General features: G+C 42.1%; 1 protein-coding gene across 2 annotated transcripts; it reads left to right on the forward strand.

Moving 5' to 3' along the window:
- On the forward strand, nucleotides 1-26,077 carry agap2 (ArfGAP with GTPase domain, ankyrin repeat and PH domain 2). Of its 2 annotated transcripts, XM_088332347.1 has the most exons (19): nucleotides 1,050-2,145; nucleotides 10,397-10,455; nucleotides 11,182-11,269; nucleotides 11,483-11,568; nucleotides 11,648-11,783; nucleotides 12,207-12,341; nucleotides 12,407-12,525; nucleotides 12,911-13,057; nucleotides 13,192-13,266; nucleotides 15,155-15,259; nucleotides 15,512-15,689; nucleotides 15,935-16,045; nucleotides 16,267-16,401; nucleotides 17,797-17,856; nucleotides 17,980-18,131; nucleotides 19,706-19,796; nucleotides 20,813-21,035; nucleotides 22,350-22,617; nucleotides 24,221-26,077. In XM_088332347.1, exons 1-19 carry the CDS (start codon nucleotides 1,059-1,061, stop codon nucleotides 24,425-24,427), a joined length of 3,462 nt encoding a protein of 1,153 aa, XP_088188473.1. In that variant the 5' UTR covers nucleotides 1,050-1,058; the 3' UTR covers nucleotides 24,428-26,077. The 2 variants fall into 2 exon arrangements, with proteins under 2 accessions (XP_088188472.1, XP_088188473.1); XM_088332346.1 differs by lacking the exon at nucleotides 12,911-13,057 and having other exon boundaries at nucleotides 1-2,145.
- The last annotated feature ends 1,825 nt before the right edge of the window (nucleotides 26,078-27,902 follow it).

A 27,902-nucleotide genomic window follows, 5' to 3' on the forward strand; every position in this document is an offset into this window, starting at 1 on the left:
GGGAGAAAGATGAAGGGGAGGAGGGGATAGAGGGGATGAGCAATAAAGAGCAGAGAGCAAGCATGCTCTGCATGAGGAAACAGCAAAAGGACGCGATGGTGTGGATTGCATCAAGGAGGGGCATGCAGATGGAGATTGCTAGCGATGAGCTTTGATATATCTCATAACATGCCAGCGACTGGACAGACCTACATGACAGCATCTCTGTTTGTCTAAGCCCTGACTCGCGTCCCATGTTTTGTCATGATAAACGTTTGATGCATTTCAAGGACTTGGACAACGTGGGATACAACAAGAGGGGCGTGATGTTCAATCGCCACTCTACACTATTGTGCACCCCGGCACACACAGCAGGAATTCGACAGGTATCATCTCTTCCAGATACACCTCAGCCCTCATCAATCTCCTTCCTGAGCGCCCGCCTGGTGCTGAATTGACACTGGCGCCACTACACGTGTGAGGTTGGTGAAATGGCAACAAGAGCTCATGATCCAGATCCCACAGCTCAACTCCACTATGTCCTTTTGAGGTGGCTGGATTAAATATGTTGACGCTTTACCTTGTCATTTACGACTGACACCTTTACCACTTTTGATGACGCACAGGATTCATGTCATGGAATTTATTTTGCACAAGAACAATTGAGATGATGCTGAAGATATAAGATGGATTGCAACAAATATGGTCGATTGAGGTCTCAACAGGAATGAGGTATTGCAAACATTAACAGACCTTTAGCAAATCTTAGTAAGGTCAAGACATATGCAGCTGTGTATATTCCAGGAATAAAAAAACTCATTTCACTGAATTTTGTGTGGAAGACAGGGAATGCGCATATTTTCTGTGACTGATTTCAGTTCAACACCCAAACAAAGGAAATGAAAAATTTGAAATTGGCTGAAACTGTCCCCCTGAAGACAAAAGAAGAAATTCAAGTATTTTGTCTCAATTGCAACATTGGCTTTTTCTACATCCCAGAACTCTGACTCCCTCTCAGTAGTTCACTTCTCTGTGTCTGCTCTCATTCATCCAAAGTGTGACAAGTAAAGCTCGACCCCATGAGTGAAGACAGTGCGCTGCAGCAACGTACCACCTACCTCATCTCCTTAACCTTGGTTAAGGTAGAGGCAGTGGAGGAGAATGGAGGGGAGGTCCAGAGCAGCACCTTTGAAAAGGAGGCCACAACTAGATTTGGAACCCAGTCAAGGGAGGGTAAGGAAGAAGAAACTCAGCTGAAGTCACTGACTGAAGTGCAGAGTAGAGCTGGAGAAACCCATGCCCAACTAATGAGTGCCGAGCGCCCTGTTCTTGTGAAAGGCCTCAACGAAAAGAAAATCGATGATCAACCACCCTGCACTTCTGACACCTCCAGGAATATCTGTGAGAAACCACCATGTAAAGTATTTATACCCTTACCGCATGAGAAAATCCAGAGTCCAAAGACTGCAGAAATTGATTTTACTCTAGCAGAGAAGATGTATGGGACCCCTGAAGCTAAGCAATCATGGTCTCCCTTTTTGACAAGTGCAACTCCAACAGAAACAGTTGAACCTGTCCATACCCCAACCAGAACTAATATACCCATTCGTCCTGTAAGCCAGAGGCCTGTGAGTCTGCTTAAAACACGCGGTCGAGATTGCAAAGAGGGCCGAGATCGCAGCCCAACCTCAGCTCAGAGTCTTGATCGCAAAGATTGCAGAATGCCCACACGCTCACCTGGCCCCTGCAGGGCCTCGTGGGCCGAAGCAAGTCGGACTGAAGTATGGAGGGACCTGCCGGATGAAGTTCAAGTCGGGATGCATCTCGAAATCGGAGATGGCGTTGCTGCTGTGCTCAGAGACATGCCTCGTAAAGACAGGCTTAAGTCAGGTTCCACTTCCCTGCCTGCGCCGGCTACTCAGGCAAGTAAAGCTCCAAGGAAGGGGAAAAGCCGCACACTGGACAACAGTGACCTGAACAGCCTTTCTGAAGACCTAGCACTGAGCAGGGAGATTAACCAGGCCCATCGGGGTGCCTCCAAAGATAGGAAGATGCTTAAATTCATTAGTGGCATTTTCACAAAGAGCAATGCAGGTGTGTCTGGGCCGTCATCATCATCATCGGCTGCTCCGGTCTTCATTCAGAGGGACTCAAGTGAGGAGGAAGGTAGGTGGCCCACAGACCCTTACTGGTCTTAGTCTTTTAGATGAATGGAAACTTTTTTTCCGGAGGTAGAGGCTCCTTGATGACCAAGATGGGCTTGATGGCACTCCCTGAGTGTGTTTAGGGAAAAAGTGTTGGTCTGAAACAGGCTTTTATTAATGTCCAAATGCAGACCAATGACAGGCAGACTCGTTTCATCTGAGAATGCACAATGTAGTTGTCTTGGACAGTCTTAATGGTATTCTCCTTTTAGAGTAGTCTGATTTCACGCCGGTGCAGGGATAATCTGTACACACACACAAACATGTGTACACACACGCGCATACACAAGCCCTCGCACACGCTCACACTCATAAGCCACAGTCCCAGAATTGCTCTAAATCATATAATGATTCTGGGATGGGGGATCGGCATTTGCGCAGATGGTCCCCTGCTTGGGGTGATGTTTAGCCTCCAAAGCTGCAGATAAAACACGCAAGGCGATACATCTTCACCCAGCTCAATTGGGGAATTACTGTCAACAACATCATTTTTTCCATAATCCGCCCTCTTCATATGCTCCAAATGTATTTTCCTCTGTCTCCCACACGGTTACTATTTCAGTACTGCCCTATGCATCAGTTGTACTTCAACATTGATGTCTCTTTCACGTTTGCGTTTGTAAGAGTGCATCTGTCCATTCACTCATTGTGCATTCACACTGTTACACAGGCACATTGTAGTCGTCAAACTACACACAGTAGTACACACACACATGCAGTTTCAACCAGGGCACGAGGAAGTGTTTCTATGGAAACCAGCAGGATGACTGCTGCTGCTACAGCGGCAGCGTCTGATGGAACAGAAGGGTGTTATAAGGTTTGTTAATGCATGTGTGCGTGGCACAGGTTTGTCTGAAAGAGCCTCCCAAAAACAGTGGAAAAGAAATATTGCTTGGACTGGCAGCTCGTGTAACACTAAGTAGATCCCACGCAGCTGGTTTGAGGCACAGAGCATGGATAATGGGCTTTCTGTGAAAATCTGGTGGGCAGAGCAGCTGAATAATCACAATGTCTGGATCCGTTTTGGCTCCTGAAGAAGGACAAAGATGCAGACAAAGACCATGAATATGTTTTCCATCGTCGAAAGCAGGAAAACAGTGTTGTTTGGCACATGTTGATGAGTTTAGTGATTGTACAATATCCTGGAAAGCTATAGCTACTATATTTTGCATTTACGAGATGGACACCTTTCCATTTAAATAGTTTAATTTTTTATGGCAGGTTTAGTAAGACTTGACTAATCCCTATTTCAAGTTGTTACACTTGTATTAATACTGAAGGGGAAAGCCATTGCGACATGATGTCCAATTGCTCGAGAGGCGCATCTGTTTTGAAAATGGGGATTTTATTTGATAAGCAGCAGACGGCCCCCACTTTGTTCCCTGTGACTTCAATGCGAAAACCTAGACACTCAAATATGTAGTAATATATTTTGTAGCCTTTCCCAAGGTATCTACTATTTTTCTGCAATATTTCAAAGTTTCTACCGAATTGACTGGTCCAAGGATCCTTTAACCACCTGGGTTGTCAGGGCACCAGTTCCCTTGGTGTGTCTCGGGCCAGTAGAGCCTGATGGCACCCATCCCTCTTCAGGTCGTTGTTTTGTGTTGGAGGTTGCTTCCCCAAGTGGGACAAATAGCATTGCTTTCCCTGGTAACTAGTAGCAGAAGCCTCTTGATCTGACTCAGACACAGCAGAATCACCTGCAGTACTATGCAAAAAAAAATCACATTGAGACCCTCCTTCATCATTAATTCCATTACGATAGTTTACAAAAAGAAACAAAAACGCAAGGATTCGGTGCATGATCATGATAGAAAAACAGGTGTGCAGCTGGTGCATAGGAGTATATTATATATTCATATGGCCAGCGCTGGTGGACTTGTGACTCAAATTTGTATGTCCAAAAATATTTGGACAGAGCCAATGCTAACCTGCAGATTGATAAGGTGTCTCACACCAAGGAGTTTTCCGCAATTGTTGGTTTGGTGAGCCAACATTAAAATGTAATCTGGAATGCTGGTACTCTCTGTACAATACACATATCTGAATCTTTGTTTTAAACCGACTACGGCAACAAGATAAAAACGAGGCCAGCATGTCCCCACGTGTTTCTACCAGCTTTTATCATGACATTAGTATTGTCATTTCAGTTATTGGTTTTACTTTATGCTATTGTACTTCTAAAAAGGAACTCGTGTCTTACGTTAGCATCCATGCATTGGTCCACTACTGAGTTTGTTTTGTCTTCCCTTAGCTCTGGCACTTTCTGCTTCAATCATAGGCAAACACCTTGTCCAAATTAGATAAAGCTGATGGCATGATTGTGTTTTTGTCAATAATACTGACAGTAGTAATCTATCGGCAGAAGGTTAATCACACTCTCTATTACATTGATCAAGGGCAGTTATTCCAATACTTCAAGAGCTGAAATTACAACAATTCAAATTCTTGCATAATATTTGGAAAAAACATTTTCGCAAGGTGATGATGAGGGAAGAAGTTATTCGAACATGTGTTGCTGCATAGCTGAAACCCAAAGAGAAGGAGCTGCAAGACTATATAAGATGTGCGAGCCATTTGGTGTTTATTGGGTATTCGGATTCTTGGCCCTTAAAATCGGGATATGTTGAATGTTTCCTGCTGACCCCTGTGCTAGTATTTCTTAATGAGGCGAACAATAGAGTTTTTGAGACCCCATAGAGCCTCCACGGTCCTATTGACCTTTCATGGACAAGTAAGGGAGAGTGCAACTGCGTTGACACCACAAGTAAATCATCTGGTCCCCTGGAACAGTTTAACACCACTAAAGAGCCAGATGACATTAGGAAATTTCTACTTGAGCCCATTTAGTGACACTCAGGCTGATCTCAACATATCACATTTGTGTGTTTACAGAAGGTGACATAAATTCATGGATTCTTGTACGCTGGTCAATTTACACCAATTTCAGGTCCATCCAAGTTTTCATATCAGATATTGATAATAATGTGAGGGCCGAGGGACTGACTTCTGTGATTGACTGTGAAGTGGAGTGGCCTCCAGAAATCAATACGTCAGGGCACTTATTTAAAGCAAAGAGCCATGAAAGCAAAACATTTTTTTTTTTTTGAGAGAGCCACACCTTATATGATAAGACAAAATTAAAGAAAAAAACCACCAAACCTAATTCTTCAGCGCATTTCATTTCATTTTGTGACGTTTGATGATGTTACAAAATTTAAGAAATAGTAAAAATGCTGGGCAGCACGGCGGCGCAGTGGTTAGCGCGTGTGCGGCACAGTTCTGAGGTCGTGGGAACCTCCTGAGTGGGTTCAAATCCAGCTCCCGGCCTTACTGTGCGGAGTTTGTATGTTCTCCCCGTGCTTGCGTGGTGAATTGGCCGGTCCAAATTGTCCCTAGGTGTGACTGAGTGAGTGAGTTGTCTGTCCCTGTGTGCCCTGCGATTGGCTGGCAACCAGTCCAGGGTGTCCCCTGCCCACTGCCCGATGATTGCTGGGATGGGCTCCAGCATCCCCACGAACCTACTGAGGATAAGCGGTGCAGCCGATGAGATGAGATGAGTAAAAATGCTAGAGCCTGTGTCCAACATAAAAGTCAAGTCAAGTCAAGTCATTTTTATTTGTATAGCCCTAAATCACGAAGAGTCTCAAAGGGCTTCACAGATTATTACACTATATTACACAGACTATTTTTCAGCCGACGAGAAGAGTAGGTTATTCATATGCTATGGAGTAGAAGTGAGTTTTAAGTTTAGATTTAAACATTTCCACTGAGGTTGCAGATCGGATCTCAGGGGGAAGAGCATTCCACAGCACCGGTGCCCGGATGGAGAACGCTCTCGAACCAGCAGAACACTTCTTTGCTCTTGGGATCACCAGAAGACCGGCACTCTCAGATCGTAGGCTTCGGATTGGGACATAGGGGCAGATCAGATCTGAAAGATAAGAGGGAGCAAGTCCATGTATGATTTTGTATAATACTAAGAGAACCTTGAAATCACATCTAAGGCTAACTGGGAGCCAATGCAGGTTAGCCAAAATCGGTGTTATGTGATCGTACTTTTTTGTCCTAGTTAAAAGCCTCGCTGCGGCATTTTGTACCAGCTGAAGAGACTTGATTCTAGACTTCGGGAGACCAGAGAGTAGTGCATTACAGTAATCGAGACGGGAGGTAACAAATGCATGAATTATAATTTCCGCATCCGACTGAGACAGTATTGAACGGATTTTAGCAATGTTACGAAGATGGAAGAAAGCGGTTCTAGTAATTTTCTTTACATGCATTTCAAAGGATAGATCAGGGTCAAATATGAGACCGAAATTTTTAACTGAGTCACTCTGTGTGATGTGACATTTGTCAATGTTCACAGCAGTTTTTGAGAATAAGTCACGGCATTTAGATGGACCAATGACTAACATTTCGGTCTTTTCAGAGTTAAGACGCAAGAAATTGAGTGACATCCACTCTTTTATCTCAATGAGGCAGGCCTCCAAATTTCCACAGTTTCGTGTGGGAGATTCCTCCAACGGAAGATATAGTTGAGTGTCGTCTGCCTAGCAGTGGAAGCTGATATTGTACTTGCGAATAAAATCACCTAATGGAAGCATGTAAATGCTGAAAAGAAGGAGGCCAAGCACTGAACCCTGTGGAACACCGCAGGTAACATTAAAGGGCTCAGATGTCATTTCACCATATTTAACACAGTGCGTCCTATCTGAGAGGTAGGATCTGAACCACGAGAGGACGGTTCCTGAGAGACCAATCCATTTTTCCAACCGTTCTAGTAGGAAATTGAGCAGCACTAAGATCCAGCAGCAGCAAAAGTGATGAAGCGCCAGAATCCATTGCTAGTAGGAGATCATTTGTTACCTTGATCAGAGCTGTCTCAGTAGAGTGGTTAGCCCTGAATCCTGATTGCATGGATTCAAAAAGGTTATTCTCAGATATGAAATCATTCAGCTGCTGTGCCACTACTTTTTCAAGTACTTTAGAGAGGAAAGGTAGGTTTGACACAGGTCTATAATTACTTAAGATTTCTGGATCAAGGTTGGGTTGTTTCAGTGTGGGTTTAATAACGGCGGACTTAAAAGCTGCTGGAACTACACCAGAGGAGAGTGATATGTTTATAATATTTAAAACTGAAGGTCCAAGGACGCCAAAAAGACTTTTAATAAGTGAACCTGGGAGCGGGTCGAACTGGCAAGTTGTCGGTTTGGCCGCATTCACCACCTGTTTAAGATCATCAAGTGACAGTTCACTAAAACGGACAATTTCCCAGGACAGCCACCCTGTCGTGCATCTGTAGATTTTCAGCCCTTTAATAACATCTTCAGTTGCATAATTTCTTTAGCAATTTCTTCCTGTATGCATTGAATCTTCTTAGTAAAGAAGACCATTAAGTCATGAGCAGAGTGCGTCGAACTATCTGCGATAGTCTGTTGCCTTGTAAGCGATGCTACAGTGTCAAAAAGGGCTTCGGGTTTGTTCTTTTGAGACGCAATCACCTTCGAAAGGTAGGCCGATTTTGCAGAGGCAAGGGCCGCTTTATACTTTAACAAGCTGTCACACCAGGTTTGATGGAAAACCTCAAGCTTGGTAGCGCGCCATTTTCTTTCCAATTTCCTGCATTCTTGTTTAAGGGTTCTAGTTTCATCAGTAAACCAAGGCGTGCGTCTTTTAGGACGTGATTTTAGCTTTATGGGCGCTATTGAATCCAGGACACTAGTCAGGGTGGTATTGAACTCATTCATGAGTGAGTCAATCGAGCCATTGTATGAAGGAAAGGACGCAACTGCTCCAGGAAGGAGTTCAAAGAGCTCAGAAACCGTGCCAGTGCTTATAATGCGTCCGCTAAATCCTTCAGCTTTTTTAACACTACATTTAGCTAGCACCTCAAATGTAACTAAATAATGTTCCGAGATAACGGTAGTACACGGTAACACCATAATGTTTGAGGTTAAAACTCCTCGAATCAGAATCAAGTCTAGCGTGTTTCCATTTTTATGGGTTGGCAAATCAACCAGTTGATTAAAACCAAATGCATCAATTAGAGACCTAAACGCAATAGTAAGTGAACTGAGTGGGGAGTTGATATGAATGTTAAAGTCCCCCATAATTATAATTTTGTCTGCATAGGTTACTAGTTCAGACAAAAGTTCAGCAAATTCGCCTAAGAAAGTTGTGTATGGCCCAGGTGCGCGATAGATAGTTATTACATAAATTGACAATAGAGAGGACCGCATCACAAGAGCCACAAACGCCTTGTAATTATTAGAGGTACGAGGATTAAATTTGAGCGATTTTTCAGAAATGAGCGCGACGCGCCACCCTTTTTCAATGTGCGTGCTACATGGCTACTCGCGTAGTGAGGGGGTGAAGCATAATTTAGTGCTAAATACTCATCCGGGCGTAACCAAGTTTTACAAAGACCCATATAGTTAAGTTTATAATCACGAATAATGTTATCAACAAGTAAACCTTTAGGAGCAAGCGATCTAATATGTAAAAGACCAAATTTTAGCTTTGCTGAATCATTTGACTTAGCTGAAGTCTTTATAGTCTTTGTAGAGATCTTCAAAAGATGCCACTGTTGGGGCCGTTCGTGAGCGCTGAGTGTAAAGCGTCGGTTGTCGGGCGAGGAATGAATGGTGGAATTAGTTACATCCTCGCGTCCTTCTTGCTCCTTAGACTTCGCACGCTTCACACATCTACCTGCACGGCAACCACGCTTCTGTTTTCTCTCTTTACGGCGCCGTTGTCGTCGTTTATTGGGAGGAATAGCTGTCCACAAGGATGCCGGATCTCTTTGAAGTTCGCTCGGTATATCATAGGCGGTATAAAAAGTGCAGGAAAAGTCGAAATTTAGACGCCCACCCAACCGAATAAGTTCGTCCCTACTGTAAGTATTTTTGGCCACACATGTGTCCAAAAGTGAAAGCAAAAAAGACAAGAGAACGGCAATAAATAGAAGATTAGCTGGAGAGCAACTAGCCGCAGCATCCATGCGCGCCGCCATGTTGAATCCGTGAAACATATCTCCCACTTAAAATTTGTCTCCCTCCTGCAGTTATTTGAGATCGTTGAGGCTCATTTTGACCGTCATTTTGTTTGTAAGCAGAGGTGCGAGCCGGATCCTCCCCCCTGGCATAATTATTTTGTAAAAATGTCCCAAAATAATGCAAATACGAATTATACAGATGTAGGTAGATAGAGAAAGAGAAAGATTTTCTATTTTTTTTAAGGGGAAGCATTTTTTGATGGCATTTAGGCTACATGCCAACAGTTAGCTGAAGCTGAGAATATAACCAAATTCTTTGTCCATCTAGTAAGTAATATGGACTTGATAGTAACAAAGATAAACATTTAATTTCACTTACCTGATATGACGTGTGCGCTGCAAACCCCAGCATTTTTTATGAGTGCCACGGTCCAATCTTTTCACTTCAATGTACAACTGTTCTTTTTCTTTATACAGGAGTGTCCACCGGGACCCTGTAAAACTTTAATTTACGATCACTAACATTTGTTTTCCGATTCTGGCACACAAACGCACAACATGACGACTTTTAGCAGCAACAACAGCTTTCTTTTCCTCTGTCTTCTGACCAGCACAAGTATTGCTTTGCCAACAGGCTAAGCTCCTTTTATTTATCTCCGAGCCAGATGTGTGATGTGACGAAGACAGCTATATCTGGCTCACAAGCCATACGTAGCTGACCCCTGCTATGTGTTGTTAGCAAGCAAGTAGGGTGGGTAAGAATGAAAATCTGCACATCATCTGGAATTGTATTTTTTACTATCCTACACTGAAAATAATTTGAAACATGCCAATAAACCCCTAAGTTTACACATCTGGAGCTTGTAACTGAGCGTGCCATTGCAGCAACACTTCAGCGCAAAACAACATCTATGATTGGACTTTTATTGGTAACAGGTTTAGTCTAGTCACGTTAAAAAGGAGAGCCAGGAAGCAGAATGGCTAACGAGCGTCAGCGGGACGGGTGGGATCCCCTGCTGTGAAGGAAAGGTTATATTCATTAAAACGGCTGGTCGAGCGCCGCGTCTGCCGACAACACCCAGTCGGGGAGATGCGATTTATTGCTTGCCTCATGCCTGGTGATGGCTGACTTTGATTGCTTACTATAAAACAGATAAGGCCTCTTTCATTTCGCTACCTTCATAATTGTTTTTGTCTCTGTGATTATTTGCAGTCAACATTGCAAACAGCCAGGAATGGAGCTTGAGCAGATCAGTCCCAGAGCTGAGACTGGTGAGTCTTGCATCGCAGCTAGGACGACGAGGCTGCACAAAAATAAATCAGTCTGATCAGAGTACATGAGATGCTTGTTCTCCAACTACTGGCTTTTCAGCGACCGTTGACATGATTTAGAATTTACGTGTGTTATTTCTGCCTCGTGTACTGTACATCTTTTATGTGTAGGATAAGATGTTTGAGGGGTATGCTTCTCATTCCCATTTTCTAAAATGGTTATCTTATTTAAATTCTTTGACAGATTACATCTGATAGAATTAAAATGTATTCCTAAATAGAAGTGTCGTTAACACTGTTATCATTTATAATTTGCTTAACTAGGAGATTGCACATACACGTTGCACAATCCAGATTTAGCTACAAGGTCTTTTTATTCTAAAGTCCATCAGAGAAACAGTAAAAAGAAATAACAGCAGTAACCACAAGATTGGTAAATTAATTGATCAAAAATCAGAAGGAAAAAAACAGAAAGTTAAAATCCCATTTAGGATCATTTAAAAATACATTATAATGTTATTATTCAAACTATTTTAGTTGTTTATAGGTAGTAATACGTATGACGTATTAATGCATTAACCTGCCTAAGTATTGCCTTTGCATTGCCTACAAGGTTTTTTAATGTAAAGCTTGGTTTGAGTTGGCAGAAGTTGAGTTGAGTTGTTTCATCCTTTGATTGTGCAATGTTGCCATACACATCTTCAATCTGCCACTTGTTTATTTCAGGGTATTCTGGGAAGTGCGAAAAGCGGCAAATCAGCCCTAGTCACCAAATACATCACTGGTAGTTATGTTGCACTGGAGAAACCTGATGGTAAGAGCAAACTCTCTTGTAATTGAGCTTATGCAAGGTCAACAAAGCAACACTATCCCACAGTTCAGTTTTCTTCCTCTTCATACATAGGGCTAACATCAATTCCAAAATATCAATTAGTGACGATGTAAACACATTTCATACCCTTTCACAATTTTGCGTTATTTCTGAAAATACACCCTGCCCGGCTGCTTGACAACTTTTCCTGATCAGGCGGCAGGTACAAAAAAGAAGTGTTGGTGGACGGGCAGAGTTATTTACTGTTGATCCGAGAGGAATCCGGGCTACCAGACGCGCAGGTTTGTGGGCCAACTGATCAGCGTGGGACTGCGTAGGGTGTTATGCCCCCTAACTCAAACTATCTACTGTCCCATTCAGTTCAGCGGTTGGCTAGATGCACTGATACTAGTGTTCAGTCTGGAAAATGAAGACAGCTTCCAGGAGCTCTATCAGCTTTACAGCCGGCTTGGATCGCTGCGTGCAGACCTGCCCATCATCATTGTTGCCACTCAAGGTGAGTAAAGTGTTACTGTGACTGGTAGAGGTACCAGACATTTGTTTTTTTTCTCCATTGACATTGGCATGGGGTGACAAGTAACTCCACAATGTTTTCTGATTGGCATATGAATGATTGTTTAACATGAGGGCAAGCCCAGATTTTCCTGATTGGATAACTGCTGATGTGGTTTTCTCGATTTCTATCAGTCCGCTTGTTAGATCAATTACTTAACAGCCTTATTTCTTGCTTGCATTTTTTATTTGTTTTTTTTTTCTCCTTCGGGGGAACTATAACCAATCCTTTTCTGAAGGTCATCATTCCAACCCCTCGGCTTTTGAAGCAGACATTTAAACATTTCTTCTTCTCCTATAAGAATTTTAAATGAGATGTAATACGTGTGTGCATCTTAGCTCTCATGTGTTTGCTTATGGATGCCAGATAAAATCAGCAGTAGCAACCCCCGCGTGATTGAGGACCACAGGGCCCAGCAGCTGTGCATGGATGTACGACACTCGCTCTTCTACGAGACCTGTGCCACCTACGGGTTCAACGTGGACCGAGTGTTCTCGGATGGTGAGTTGGGACAGTGCTGTCAGCTAAGTCACAAGAGTGCCCACAAAACAGCTTTTCTTTTGTAGCCGCCCAGAAAATTGTGGCCCAGAAGAAGCAGGCAGCGTTTCAAGCCTGTAAGTCTCTGCCCAACTCTCCCACTCACTCAGGAAACTGCACGCCGGGATCGACCTTCTTTCCTGGTCAGGTAAGCAACCCCCTGCATGTTCAATCTCTGTGGTCAGCCAAACTGCTTTAACTTAAACTAAATTGTAGCCACCTCTTTCATGGAGTTTTTCAAAGATCTTGATTCACGGGTTTGGCGGGTGACCAGCATGGCAATTTCGAGAAGGCGACAATGTAATCAATTTACATGTGCAGTTTTTGCCAGGGGGAACCAGCAAGCCCCAGTTTTTGGTGGCATCTGCATACTTTATCTGTGAATTTGTCGACTGGAAATTGCCATTCACTCCCCACTGTACAGTTTGGCCAACCACATAGATCGCAGGTGTCTTTGACCGAGTGGCCTTTCGTATTACACCTTCAGCGTCCACCTCCATTCTCATCATGCACTGCGCCCTGACACCTTTCAGGTCATTAATGGTGCTAGCGGTGGGTACGCCTGCTCCCTCCCCTCCACCCCAGTGCTCTGTCACAGGGAGCTAAAAGTGCCGCATGGGGAGGGGGGTGGCAGCTCCCGTTCCATGAAAAGCATCCCCGGAAGACCAACGCTTTTCAAGGTCAGTCGGCCCATTAGCGCCAGCTGCCATCTCACACATTTGTCATTATTCCATGCCACTGCGTTCCCTTTGCTGTCCCGTGACCGTGTTTTGAGAAATTCATACATCCTCTTTCCATTGGGTTTCGCTTTCAGAACCGGGATTCAGACAAGAGAGTCACTGATAACAAAAGAGACGGCAGCGGCAATCAGGCCGCTCCCATCAAGCAGGTTAGTGCAAAATTTGTTATCATTCATGATTTAGTTCCAAATCCCAAGAAACAACTGAACTTAAGTTCTCGATTACTACAATAGAAATGCAGTCCAGCCTTTGCTCCAATACGGACAATGTATCGGCTTGTTGTGGTCATGAGCTCAACTCAGATACGGTCCACATCTATTGGACCATACTGGGAGAACAAGCAACCGGACTAAGTTTCCCATCCCCATAGAGGCTGAGGAAGCTCAGGAATATGGCTGCAACTCTTCTAGGTTTTGTCTGGGTATGCTGGTTTGCACAACAATCCAAAAATTGCTCATAGGTTGTAATTTGAGGAGCATAGTGTAGGGATTTTTCTAGCTTTAATTGAGAAAATTGTTAGGATTGGAACGAATTATTCTTTACTGCAATCAGTTGACAAATTTGCCTCTAGGTGTTGCTTGTGCTCCACCATAAACCTTTTTTTCTCTGAAGGATGCAAGAAATTCCTACACTGATCAAGAAAAAAATAAATTACGTTATTACTTTGAGTTCTTGGAGTTCTGATATGAATTACTAATCCCCCAAAAATGGAATCAATGAACCAGGCCGATAGAAACAGGACACACAATTTATTAACACATAGAATCAATAATAGGAAGATTATGGGGGTTTTCGACTGCTGATTGTCTGGAAGTTTCCAGCACAAATGTTTTTTTTTTCAGCTATAATGCTAGTCGATTTGGGGAGATTCCCTTCTACAGAAAAAAATGCTCATTCCCAAGAACCAGCAAACATGGAGATAAATTTGAGACCGTCACCTTATTTGTCGTAGTGGAGAGATTTGGTCTCGTGCTCCGGGTGATTGCAACGTATAACCCATGCGATGATCCTAGGGCCGCAGTGCCGGCGTGCACGGATGCGGCATGCAGTTGTCGTGCGAGAGGAGCCAGGCAAGAAAAAAAGAGAACGAGCTAATGAACAGCTACTCTTTTTACAAGGACCAGGAATATTTGACCAGATCATGCCTCTTAGGGCGTGGTCTCAGATATCTGATACAAGCAGTATTGGATGACGGTGTTTGTCAAGTCAAGTCAAGTCACATTTATTTATATAGCCCTTAATCACAAGAATGTCTCAAAGGGCTGCACAGGATTACAATTACACAATTTGCACAATTACCTGATCTTAAACCAGCATGCAGGCAAGGAACAACTCAAAATTGAAATTGCTTAACTTGTTAGAAAGCCAAAGAAGTAAGAAATTTACTTAATGTTCTGTACTTATGAATGAGACTCCAATTGACATAATTAGGTGCGGTGAGACATGACATGATTTAATCAATACATAACCTTGGATGTTTTAGTTAGATTCAAAACTTAATGTTATCAGATTTCATTGTGGTACACGGCGAAATGGTACACCTGGGAATTGTCCAAAAGGAGGCGCAGTCGCTCCATCCATTCCAAAGTTCTGAGTTATTTGAATTGGGCAACTGTAACTTTTTCAGTATTTGTTTGTGGAAATGAAAGACGAAAAAAAAAATATCATGGGAAAATTAGGAATGTGGTAGTCATTTTTGTGCATGGCTTATTTGCTCTCTTAGTGAGCTGTGTATCTGGTCACTCCTTTACACAAAATCAGCTGAGATATAGGATTGGCTCATTAGTGGCCACTATCCCACTTATCATCAATCACTACTGCGGCCAACATCAGATTTATGCCCATGAATTGAAGTAGCCTGTTTTGCGCTCATTTCAACTGTCCCGAATGTATTATGAGCGACTTTGTATGAATGTCGCAGCGCCGTTGACAGTGATGATTTTGCTGACAAAAGCAAGCCGGTGGCTGTTCTATTAATAATGTTTTTTTTTTCCTTCTGAGAGCCACTTCATTTAAGTATTTTTTGTGTTTCTTCAGAGCATCCTTTGGAAGAGAAGCAGCAGCTCTCTCAACAAGGAGTGGAAGAAGAAATTTGTTACCTTGTCCAAAAATGGCACTCTGTGCTACCACTCCAGCTCCAGTGTAAGAAGACACCGCCCAACGTTTCTGTCAGATTTAGCTTTACCGTCAATAATTTCTCCTACTGTATGCGTCTCACTGCACTGATTGAATTGTATACAGTAAGACATCCTGGTCAAAATAGAGAGTCTTATTGTGGGAATTTTGAAAATGCATCTTCATTCTGCGGATATTGAAATTTGACTTAGTGATATATTGCCTGCATACATATAGTAAATTGAATTTTTATTTTTCAAAATGAATGTTGTCTTTCAGGATTACATGCAAAATGTGCATGGAAAGGAAATCGACTTGCTCCGCGTGACAGTGAAAGTTCCCGGAAAACGTCCTCCGAGGGCTGTAGTTCCTGCAGGCCCCTCGCCTTTGCCCTTTGCTCTATCCGGCGTCAACGGGCTCAGCAAGGAGCCGGCAGCTGCAGAGACGAGCAGTACAGGTATTGGGAATTCTGTTTTTCTCCCCATTAACAGCATAGTTGACAAAATTACGTGAGAAACTCTTATTTTAAAAATGTTTGGCTCTGTCTTGAAAGTCAAGCTTGGCAGTGAATTACAAATTAAGCGAATCACTTCACAATCTGCAAATAGTTGAAAGAAGATTTTCTCACAACTCATCATTGCTGTTAAATGAAACAAAAACAAATTACAATTCGATTATACAAAAATGAATTTTCTGTTTTAGTTCCTCAGTTGTGTCCTTCTACCCTTTCCGTGCTGAATGATGGCTCAGCTGGAGGAGATAGGAGCCTTCAGCGCTGCCCCTCGTCTTTGTCCACCAAAGCACAAAGTGTTGGTACGAACACAAGCTCATATTCAGAACTTTCTGTATTTACACATAATGAATAACCTCAAAGGGAACCCCTTACTTATGACTTTGATTATCCACACTGTTTTGAGCATATATGGGGAAAACAATGCTGGCAAAGTAAACAGTAAAAAATACAGTTCCACCTACTTTTTCCCCACAAACTGTAAATGAATAAATTTGAGAAAATACCTTTGCCAAAATGCCAGATGCACTGGAAGGAGCATCTGGACGGTTTCCTGGAAAGGATACTGGCCAGTCTTCCCCCGTCAGTGACCGCAAGAAGAACAGAAGGAAGAAAAGTATTAATCAAAAAGGAGACGCGGCCGTTGGGCAGGCAGAAGGTAATTCAGCAACTGCAAATAAATCGGTGGAAATGAGTGTGCATCAATTTTCTTTACCTTCTTCTTGACTCTTGCGTTTGATTTCCGCTTCATCTCAGATTCAGAAATCTTTTATGTATGTTTCCTTCATTAAAGACCCTAAATGAGGGACCATAATGTTAATTTGAAAAAGCATGCCAAATAAGAGCTTTGCCTTTCTTTCTGGACGTATGTACTACAGATACTGTCCGATACATTTGCAACACGGAAAAGTGAAGCTGGTTATATGCAAATGAAATTGGTCTCGGTCTGCACTGCTGGCTTTAGTCAAGGATTTATAGAGCTTTGTAAGTATTGACTCTGAACAGTCATGGGAATTACCTGGATTTGTCAAAAAAATGCCGGGAAAAGTCATTGGCTTAGACAACTTTCAATGACGTGATATTACTGCTTAGGTGCTGGTCTTAAAATAGGGCTGCACCCAGTAGGTTTCATGTAATTTCCACACAGAAGTTCTAACCTGAAGTGTTTAAAACTTGCTTCAACACAACTATTGTCACAAAACATGTGTTTAGTTGCAACCAATCATGTTGGACTATATGTCTTCTTCCTCCTGGCCACTACATTTGTGTTCGGGATTTTTGGCCAAAAAATCCATCTAACTACTCCAATTATTTTGCCATTTTGCTGTTTTGTTTTTTCAACCGATTGGGAAACTAGACGGAGGTTTTCTTTCCAACCTATCGCAGTCAGTCAAAGTACAAGATCCGACAGCAAGCTAGCATAGTCGGGCAAAGAAGTGAATTTTGAGCCTCAGGGGAGGATCCTAAATCTTCTGTTTACGTAAAACAACAGAAATGCGTCAGACTTCACCTTCAAGTTTGCTATTCATCTAACCTCAGTTGCAATGTGCTTGATAAATTAAAGGTGCAGCCATTTTTCAACTGATTAATAAACATAGACATCAAAGTAGCAATATATGACTAGAATAATGAGGGATACTTGACGCTTTTGTTATTCATTCCTCGAGTAAACGGCCCAGAAAAGGTTGAAAAGTTGTCCCCTCCAACAACAGGAGCGGAGTGGCTGACAACTCATTTTGATGAAAAATATTTTTGATAGTGTTGATGGAATTTTGTGCCCCCGGTGGAACTGGAGATCTGCTGGCCTGCCTGGCGACCAAGACAGGGAGTACTTTCCTCCCTTTCCGACGGCCGTTTGGACGAAAACGTGCGGAAACCTTTGTTGGAAAACATTAAAAGTCACCTTACACAGTCATTGAAACTACAAAAATTGTGCCTGTTTTTTTATGCCCAGATGAAATGTGACCCTTCTCTGACACTACTTTCTCCTCTTTTTAACATCTGCACTTTCTTTCTTTGCTTTCTGTCTTCGTTCTCGCCTGTCGCTCTGCAGCCAAGCGCAAAATGTGGAAGTTAAAGAGCTTTGGTAGCTTGAGAAACATTAACCGGACAGGTAACACTGACGCTTGCGCTTGTTCTGTTTGCCTGACGTGTTGTTGGTCCATCCCGTTGAGCCGCTTGGTGTCGACGACGGGAGGAGGCCTTTGCCTGTTGACGCATGTCCTTTGCGTTTCAGATGAAGACAACTCCGACTTCATCATTGTGTCGTTCACGGGTCAAACGTGGCACTTTGAGGCTCCTAGTACTGAGGAACGGGACCTGTGGGTGGCGGCCATCGAAAGTCAGATCCTGGCCAGCTTGCAGTCATGTGAAAGTGGCAGAAGCAAGGTACTCTCAATCAAAGGCAACAGTAACACGCCATTTCTTCTTACATAGAAGGACTGCATAACTTTTGTCCCGAGTTTAAAGTATAATATAATGTTTTATCCAATCGAGTCTTTAGCTTTGGTTTAGGAGTGACCAGGCATAAAAGCTTCCCAAATAAGACCAGTGTTGGGTTGTTACTGAAAAATAGTAATTAGTTACAGTTACTAGCTACTTCATGTAAAAAGAAACTTGTAATTCAATATTACTGACAACAAAAATGATTGCGTTTTTCCGAAAGATAATATCCAGTTACGAATTACCACATATGCTCCTATGGAATACAACCATCTAAAACAGCTTTAAAATAGCCACATAACGATATAAATAAAGGGATCATGTGCACAATGACCCGTGGAAGCAGTAACACCCGTATATTTATTGGTTTGTGTAGTCTTGAGAGCTTAAAAATACTTAGCCCAGACACTCCATATCCATTATGTCTCCGGGCTTTAAACAACTCGAAGATTTCCTGCTCCATTCCTGGTTACTGTATAAGACATTTTCCCTTTTCTGCAGGCTTTGTATATTACAAAAAGGATTTTACAAATAAAAAGACCAAAACTCAACACACTTACTATGAATTATGTAGTCATGTTTTCCCCATTTATTCACTTAGGGTTGTTGTTCTCGTATAAGTCACACTCCCTTCCCCATGCGCTTTCTACCATTTGCACCTATTGACAAAGAACTGAATATGTGCATATAAGGTGAGTCCCTGATTTGAGTACCGTATTTAAAAAAAAAGTTGTAAATTCAGCTAGGATGGTAGAGAAAATACCTCGATGGCAAGAAGTTAAGTTCTTGCGTCCTCAAACACCGTGCCGGAGATCGTATTACGATAACTGTACTTTGTATGTAAATGTGAACCTAATGGATTGAGAGTTCTAAGTGACAACTTGAGTGAACATGAAGTGTTCAGCAGTCAAAAGACATTGTACTACAGGACCTGCAAGAGCTGAGTGGCAAAATAACACAACAATGCACCATAAAGAGTAACAATAGAGTTATAACATAAACATGCATTTCAGGTGAATTGGCTGGTCCAAATTGTCCCTAGGTGTGAATGAGCGAATGAGTTGTCTGTCCCTGTGTGCCCTGCGATTGGCTGGCAACCAGTTCAGGGTGTCCCCTGCCCACTGCCCAAAGATGGCTGGGATGGGCTCCAGCCCCCCCGCGACCCTAATGAGGATAAGCGGTACGGCTAATGAGATGAGATGAGATTAATAGCAGTAATTGCAATTCAAGAACGCGTTCCTTTGGAATGGGTTAGTTCCAACACTGGCTATGACCCACACTTTCAGCCGTTTCTGTGTTTTGGCTCACACGTGATGATTGGATATTCTATCCCTTTATGCAAATAACTTCATACGGCGTGAACCCTGATTCTCCAATGCAACAATAACTTCAACAAAAGTAACCCCACAAAAAATATTGTTTGTTTAAGGTGCTTGAGTGATATCACTCGTGAAAAGTGTGTCAACATGATAGAGTCAATTAAATGATGACACGAAACATCCATTTCTGTGTTTGCGTAGGCGCGACGCAGCAGCCAGAGCGAGGCAATTGCACTGCAGGCCATCCGCAACACCAAAGGCAACAATTTGTGTGTGGACTGTGGAGCACCAAGTGAGTCTAATTTTAGGGTCTATTTGAATCCAGCAGTGTAATATAAGTGAAAATGCTCTGCCACTTGATAAACCAATGGAGCAAATGTTAAGGGACACATATATTGTGTCCTTTTAGCCATATTCTTAAAAGCAATATGATTATATATTACTTTAGTGGGACAGACATTCTGTCATGTGCTCATCATGCCATGGATAACTTTTGTCATCAATTTATCTTGTTATGGATTTCTGCTCATATAACACCCCCCATCCCAACCCTCTTGCTCTCCTCCCCCCTTGCTCTCCTCTCTTTTGCTTCCTGCACCACATGTTACGTTCCAAGTTGGAGGTTTGGTGCCGGGCTACCGTGTATTATCCGACCATCTAAAAGATTTTGCATCCTATGGTGAATTTGGTAATGACATTGGTTGGAAATTGTTTTCGTTTTTAGTGAGGAATTTCCATATTAAAATGGCCAAAAGGACATTCTGAATTTGCACTTGGCCAGCTTCAATTCCAAGTCGGTGGAAGCATTAAAGGGACAGTGTGTAATATTTAGAGCCTGCCATTGGTACCAAAAACCTCCATTCGGTAAATAAAGAAAACATTGATTTGAATATTAAGCAAAATTACACGAATTATCGGCCCAATTTTGTTTTTTCTAAATAAATCATAGGTAGAGAAATATTCTTTTACATAGTGGGATCCCTACATAGTGGAATCCCAAGCTAGAAGTCACCCCCATGTCTAAAAACTCGTTGATAAAACACACAAATATACTTTCAGACAAGAAAATTCCCAGACAATTCATGAATAAATTTCAAATAAAAGCATAATTCAGAGAATCAAGAAACCATGAGCCAAGAAATAAAATAACTTTATGAGATTGACAGGAGTGCACTCTATCACCTTGACCTAAACATTCCCTGAGGGATCCATGTTAAGTTTGAGTGATGACATTCCAACTTCCTGACTTTTCCTGTCGAATGCATTGTTTTGGGGCATTCTGATGAGAATCCGCTTGTGTTGTCAAAGACCCCACCTGGGCCAGCCTCAACCTCGGCGCGCTGATCTGCATAGAGTGTTCGGGGATCCATCGCAACCTGGGCACTCACCTGTCTCGGGTACGATCGTTGGACCTGGACGACTGGCCGGGGGAGCTGACGCAAGTGTTGGCCGCCATCGGTAACCACATGGCCAACAGTGTCTGGGAGGGTGGCGTCCTGGGCTGGGCTAAGCCTAACCCCGCAGCCTCGCGGTAGGTGCCACGCTCCATTGCCTTCAAACGCACGGGTGTCTCAAGGCTGCTTGTTTAAAAGAAATACAAATGTCCCACTATAGGGCGCCCCCAAACCACTAAATTGGCCAGATATTTAAAGGTCAGGCATATAATTCAGTGCACCTTATGTGCAGGAGGAATCAAAAATGTACACTGGTGTATTATCAAGTTTATGCAATTACTTTTCAGTAAATATTTATCACTAAACTTAATTACACAACAGTGGTGGCAACAGATTGTAGTAGGAAGAACACTGAATCCTAACCACCAGGCCACTTCAGACATTAATTACGTAGGGAAAGGCAATGTATCTTACCTCATTATCACACTGTTTTTTGTCACGGTTGGTTGGATCCCTTAACCACTATGGTCGTAGGGGGCACCATTTTCTGTGGTGTGTCTTGGCAAGTACAGCCTGGTGGTGCCCATCCCTCTCCAGGCCAACAAACGTGTCCACCGGGTCCTGAACCGGGTACCTTTTGTGTGTTAGGTGAATGTGGTAAGCAAGTGATTAGAAATCATTTTATCGTCTCACTTTTTCTTGTCAAGTCAAGTCAAGTCGCATTTATTTGTTATGCCTTTAATCACAAAATGACTCAAAGGACTGCACAGGTTAAGATAACAGCATCCACTGATATTAAACCAACACTTAACTCCAACTGAGCATTGTAGGTGACAAACGTTGTTGAATATGTGCGGCCGCCTCTTTATTTACATCTTTCAGGAGGAGAGAATTAATCCCCACAATGCCTTTCTTCTCATTCAGTTCAAAATGTTGTGTGCTCCGTTAAAACTTTGCAAGTCGGCGATACAATATTGAATTTTAGTGGCCTCGAACCTTTTCTTTACCACGGACCGGTTTAATTTCTGACAATATTCTTAAGGCCCCAATGACTACCTTAACAACATGGTGCTGTGACTAATCAAACGTGTGATTATGACAAAAAAGCGTGGGTCTTTTCATGTGTCATCCGTATCTCTTGAAGACTTGTGGATGAAATCCCCCACAATCCAGGTTCGATTCCTGTTCCATCCCTGATCAGAAATATACAATGTTCTGACTGATAAATGCACAAATATGGTGATTATTTATATTTAATGCAACGCTAACCCGTATTGTATTTTCTATTATTTGTGCCTTTTAGTCTGTTGAAATAAAGTATCACAAAGACTAATTTTTGAGGGTGCGCCTTATAATCCGTTGCTCCCAATGATGTGAAGAAGATGATAGTTTGCAAAAAGCAAGCAGATGGTGCCTGTCAATCCGGGGAACCTATTGTTGTTGTTTTTAAGAGAGGAGAGAGAGTCCTGGATTCGTGCCAAGTATGAGCAACGGGCATTCGTGACACCGCTGCAGCAGCAAGTGGATTGTAGCCTGCCGGCACAGCTACTGTCAGCCGTGAACGAGCGAGACCTGCCGGGCCTCCTGCTTCTGCTGGCTCACAGCAGCAAGGAGCTCATGAATCGGGGGACAATAACGACAAACTCTGCGCTTTCCACGACTGCTCTACATGCGGCCTGCCAGATGGGAGATGCAGTTACGACACAACTGCTAATATGGGTGCGTATCTTCCCCCGTCTCTTTCTTGGCGATTTTCTCAACCTTTTCATTCATCTTCAAATTCTGTTTATCCCCCTCTTTTTTTAATCTCCTTTTCTTTCTTGATTGCCTTTTACTCCATCTTCTCCTTTTTTTATTTCTCATATTGATTTATATATTTCTTGTTCTACCGCTCTTTCTAAGTTTCCTTTATTCTTCCTCATTCTGGTTTTTGTTCCCTTTCTATAACTTTATCATTCTTCTCCTTCTTGTTTTGTTCTATTTCCCTATTCTTCTTCCTTGTTCTCCTTTTTCTCTTTCTCGTTGTTCTATTTTGTTCTCCTTCTCCTCCTGGCACCCCTTCTCATGTCCCTTAATCACCTCCTTGTCCTGCTTGTTCTCTTTCTTCACATTGTTGTTCTCCTTATTGAGAATACGGTAATAATGCATTAAATGTATACAGTACTGTGTATCTCTAGATACTCAAAACTCGTACTAATTCAATGGTTTGGTGGTGGTTTTTGCATTGTAATATCATGTCCAAGGATGCAGCCATACATGGCTTTCAGGAAAATCTTGAATCGAACCAGTGACCCTGGGGTCACTGAATGACCTGCTGCACTTCCTTAGCCACAACCACCACAATGTTGTTATGGTCTTCCCCTTCTGCCCTTCCACTTTCGTTTTTTTCTCATTATTCTTTATCTTCTCCTTGTTATTTTTTTATTTTCATTGCTCTTAGTTTGTCTTCTTTTCTTCCTACTTGTTCATTTGCTTCAACAGATCTGATAATGCATAGATTTCTGTATTTTGCTTCTTAGAACTGAACAAGAAAACGTTAATATGTGACATCAGGAAATGTTCATGGACTTGTTGTGGTCTCTTGTGGAGCAGTTGGGCAGCCCACAAGCCTCATCCGTGGCATTTTAACAGTTAAAAGGACAAAGAAAAAGGAAATGGCAAGCAAAATTGCAACGTGCCATTGGCGTCATTTAAAAACTTATCAACACAAATACTATTCATACTATTGAGAAGAGATATTAGATAACTTAACCCTGGAAGACCCACCGTTGTAAAACAACAAAATGTAAAACAAATTCCAGAATGTTTTTTTTTTTTACTTTTTGCACAACGGTGTCATTAAGTGCTACTGTTCGGATTCAGAGGGAATCTGGATCTGACATTTGCATTTAAGCCAGCCCACTGGTAGAGAACTTTCACAGTCTGCAAAACTTTGGGTGCTCAACAACACTTTCGGAATTATTATTTTTGTTATTTACTGAATCAAGGAATCAACCATGCAAAGAGTTGTTTTTTTCCTAAAGTACAAACATTTGCACCTCTCTGCTCTGTGGATTAATATAACTCACCAACAGGAAATTTTGCCACCCCATAGACCCAGTGTTATGTTCTCATAAAACTTTAAGCTTTTCGGTTCGTCATTCATTCGAAGGTAAAAGCAGGAAGTACCACACGTACCCAAGTTGTGTTTTACAATATGTTATGTGGTTTGCTTGATCCCACGCCAATTAGAGTTTTCCTATATCAAACATTGCCAGTTCGCAGTCACCTTTTGCATATTTTGGAAATGAAACGGGTTGCCCCATCTTTTATCTCCCGGCAGTATGGAATGGATGTGAACGCGAGGGACCACCAGGGCCGGACGGCCATGACAATGGCTCGGAAAGCCGGGAGCAAAGGCTGCGCTGAGATTTTGCTCCAACACGGCTGCTCGGATGAGACGTCACCAGCAGCCGCCACTCCCGTTCTATCCCGCCGCTCCAGCACAGCCAGCCTGGGCCGCAGCGGCTCCAGGAAGGTCAGCCCGTAGCCTTTTAGTTGATCGACTTTTAGGAAAATGGTGACTTGGTACCAGAAGAGGGCCACCACTCACACGACTTAATTATCGTCACACTTTTTAGACTTTGTCAATGACAAAATTAGATTTCCATGCGTTGACAATTGTTTTTCTCAAAAACACATACTATAAAGATTGCGTGCCATTATGTTAACGTTTATTTTGTGTCACAAGAAAGCTGCAACCAGGCCTCCTCATGAAACAAGTGTAACTGAGGGAGGGTTGACCATTCGTGCTTTTGATTCAAAGATGATGTTTTTAGCAAAATGTAACTGCAAGAAATTGTCCACTTTCCAGACACGACAATCTTGACTTGTCATGAAATGACTTAAAGCTCCAGTGTGTAATATTTGACCACTAGATGGCACTGTATTATCTAATGCAAACAAAAACTTCCAAGAGCACTGCGTAGCAGCAAGAAACTAGACATGGGGGTGACTTCTAGCTTGGGATTCCACTATGAAGGGATCCCACTATTTAAAAGAAATTGTCTACCTATGATTTATTTATAAAAAATAAAATTGGGCTGATAATTCATGTAATTTTGCTTAATAATCAAATCAATGTTTTCTTTATTTACCGAATGAAGGTTTTTGGTACCGCTGGCAGGCTCTAAATATTACACACTGTCCCTTTAATGCTTCCACCGACTTGGAATTGAAGCTGGCCAAGTGCAAATTCCAATGTCCTGTTGATTATTTGTTTTTCTGTAAAGCCTAAAAATACGGTATTTGTATTTTGACAAGTTGCTTTGGGAGCAGTCTGACAAATTGCAACTCAGACGCAGATAACAGGTTCGCTCATGAGTCAAGATTGGTCACAGTGTTCCTTACTTTCGCTTGCGACGTTTCATCTTTGACTAAATGATGAGACTGACTTGAAACTTGGGGCGTGCCCTTTTTGTGCTTTGGTCCCACCTCTGCTTGATGTCCGACAAAGTGTGTCCAAGAGCACTGAGCAACATATCAAAGCACGTGAAGCAATATTAATTTCTTGTGATGTGGATTAGCACCAGCGTATAGCGGCAGTCCAATTCCTCGCCAACTATTTGTAGCCCACGGGCAACTTGTGCGGGACTTCCTCCACAACAAGTGCAATAATATGACCAGGCTCCAATCAAGCCTTCTTCGTTTTCTTCTTCTTCCTCATGGTATTGACAAATAAGACGCCGAACTGCGAGTTCTTGACAGTGGCCTTGGCTAGCTCAGTCTCTCCCGGGACCAGTTACTCTCTGAGGCCCATTACTTTGGAAAATAAATTGTGTCAGTGTCTGCTTGTGTTACTGGTCAAAGGTGTCAGAATTCACCAAGCTCTGCTTATCTCACACCTACAAATACACCACGAGGACCAGTCAGTGCATTTTGTAAGCATTTTTTAAAATGTTTTTTTAATCTCCTGTTATTTTTTTTATTATATAAACTTATAACATTTCCTCATCGAATGAATGTTGTTCATGAAATCCAAAAATGACAGAAAATGAGAAACCATTCCATGATTGCTATCCCTACTGTTGTGTAGCTCCAAGTCACCAATTTACTGTGACAAACAAAGCCGTGTAATTTACAAGATTGTGCGTTGTGCAAATTCCAGTATTCAGTATTCAATAAACGTTTTTCCCTCAAATGTTTTGTTGATATCTTCACCATCAGAAAGCAGGTACGCCATTTTTGGCCTTACAAACTTTACTTTCAGTCGACAACAAATGTGAAATGCTTGGCACTTATTTTACAAAAATATTTTTTTATCAGATTCTCCTGTTTGGCTACAATTAACACTTTATTGTCGATAATTACTTAATAATTACTAAATTATACTTTAGTTTATTTTGGCTATTATGAATATCAAAGTACAAATGGAAAAGTGTCAATATAGTGAATAGCAAGGAATATGGAATGTGGCATGAACACACATGCTTCCCATTAGACACACAAGGCAATTGATTGGGTCTCTCTAGCCAGCAGGGGCTACCAAAGAACAATTGAATTTTTTCTAGGAGCATTTTCCCTGCATTTCATGCAATTAAAAAGTATGCCCTCTTATTAGAAGTGTCAAGGAACAATGCCATGACCATTTCAACCCTACGTTGATGCCCTGCCCGTAACCAAAAATCACTCTAAACCACTTGTTGCTCGACGCACGCAAGACGTACACATTTTAGCAGCTGATAACTCAATTTTTTTTTATCTTTCTCTATAGACTGAACACATTAAAATAACTGATGGCAACCACACTTCACTTAGAAGAAAGGGCATTTATTCTGAAACTTGAAATATGAAAACCACTAGACATGCAAATACAACTCAGGAGGGAGTTTAACAAGGAACTACCAACACGAGTTACCATCACTCGAATTAGAAATAAGTTTGAAGCTGATGGAACTGTTCTCGAACACACAAGAAACCACGTACATTGACAAGCCATCTATAGAGGGCTCCGCGCTTTGTGCTAAAAATAGTAACACGGCTTCGTGCCGGCATCTTGGAAGTCTGTCGATTACAATATAGTATATACTCAGTTTGTCTATTTATTTACTCAACTAGCTTTGTTTGTGTACGGATTTTGTCCATCAATACTATGGAGAACTACGTGGAGAGTTTAGACAAGCAAGCACGCGAGCGGTACGCTGCGAAGTTGCATTTTATTGGAAAATTGGATCCCTACAAAATTAAAAACAAGGACTGGAAGTCTGATCCCGATTTGTTGCCGTGTGTGACTTACATCGAACTTGTTAACTATCTTATTTTCCACCCAAGTCCCTTTTGTGAACTGAAGGATTTTCAAAATTACAAAAGTATGGAAGCCTACGACAGATTTGTTGAGGAATCCTCTTACTGTGTTTGTCAAGGTTTGTGATGTGGCGAAAACATGCGAACATTGGATGATACTACACTAAAACTCAAAACGCTATCCCGCCCCCCTCAGCCATTGTAAATTAAAGGTGTTAATTATGAGTCTTTCATCTAAACAAAGATTGAAAATAAATACAATTGCAAACAGCGCATACTTCATGTTTGTTTGATACATGTGTATGGTGAAGTAGTTATTTAATAATGTTATCCACTGAGAGAGAAGAAATATCTCATCAAAGTGGATGAAATGCACATTTACTATGTATTCTTGGTATATACTTGTTCTTTTAAGAATATTTTTTCAGAAATGTTACTCAAGAAGCAACACCTACAGTATTTAACCTAGCCATACTTGAATGGTGTCGACGGATGTACATGAAGTACACATGTCCCATAACCTTTTTAAAATTTATTTCTACATCATAAATAATTCAATTTACCTGTCAGAAAGTGGTCAGAACAAACACGAACACAGTCAAGCTTTGGCAAATTCGACCGGTTGATAGCTGCCAGCCACATTCGTCTTCGCCGTTCACTTTTCTCCTGAGCTTCAATCCCCTGATTGTAAACACACTTCGGAAGTCTAAAGAAGCCCTTCC

The sequence above is a fragment of the Urocampus carinirostris genome, chromosome 3, assembly GCF_059441175.1.
Source record: "Urocampus carinirostris isolate Australia breed hairy pipefish chromosome 3, RoL_Ucar_1.0, whole genome shotgun sequence".
NCBI lineage: Eukaryota > Metazoa > Chordata > Actinopteri > Syngnathiformes > Syngnathidae > Urocampus > Urocampus carinirostris.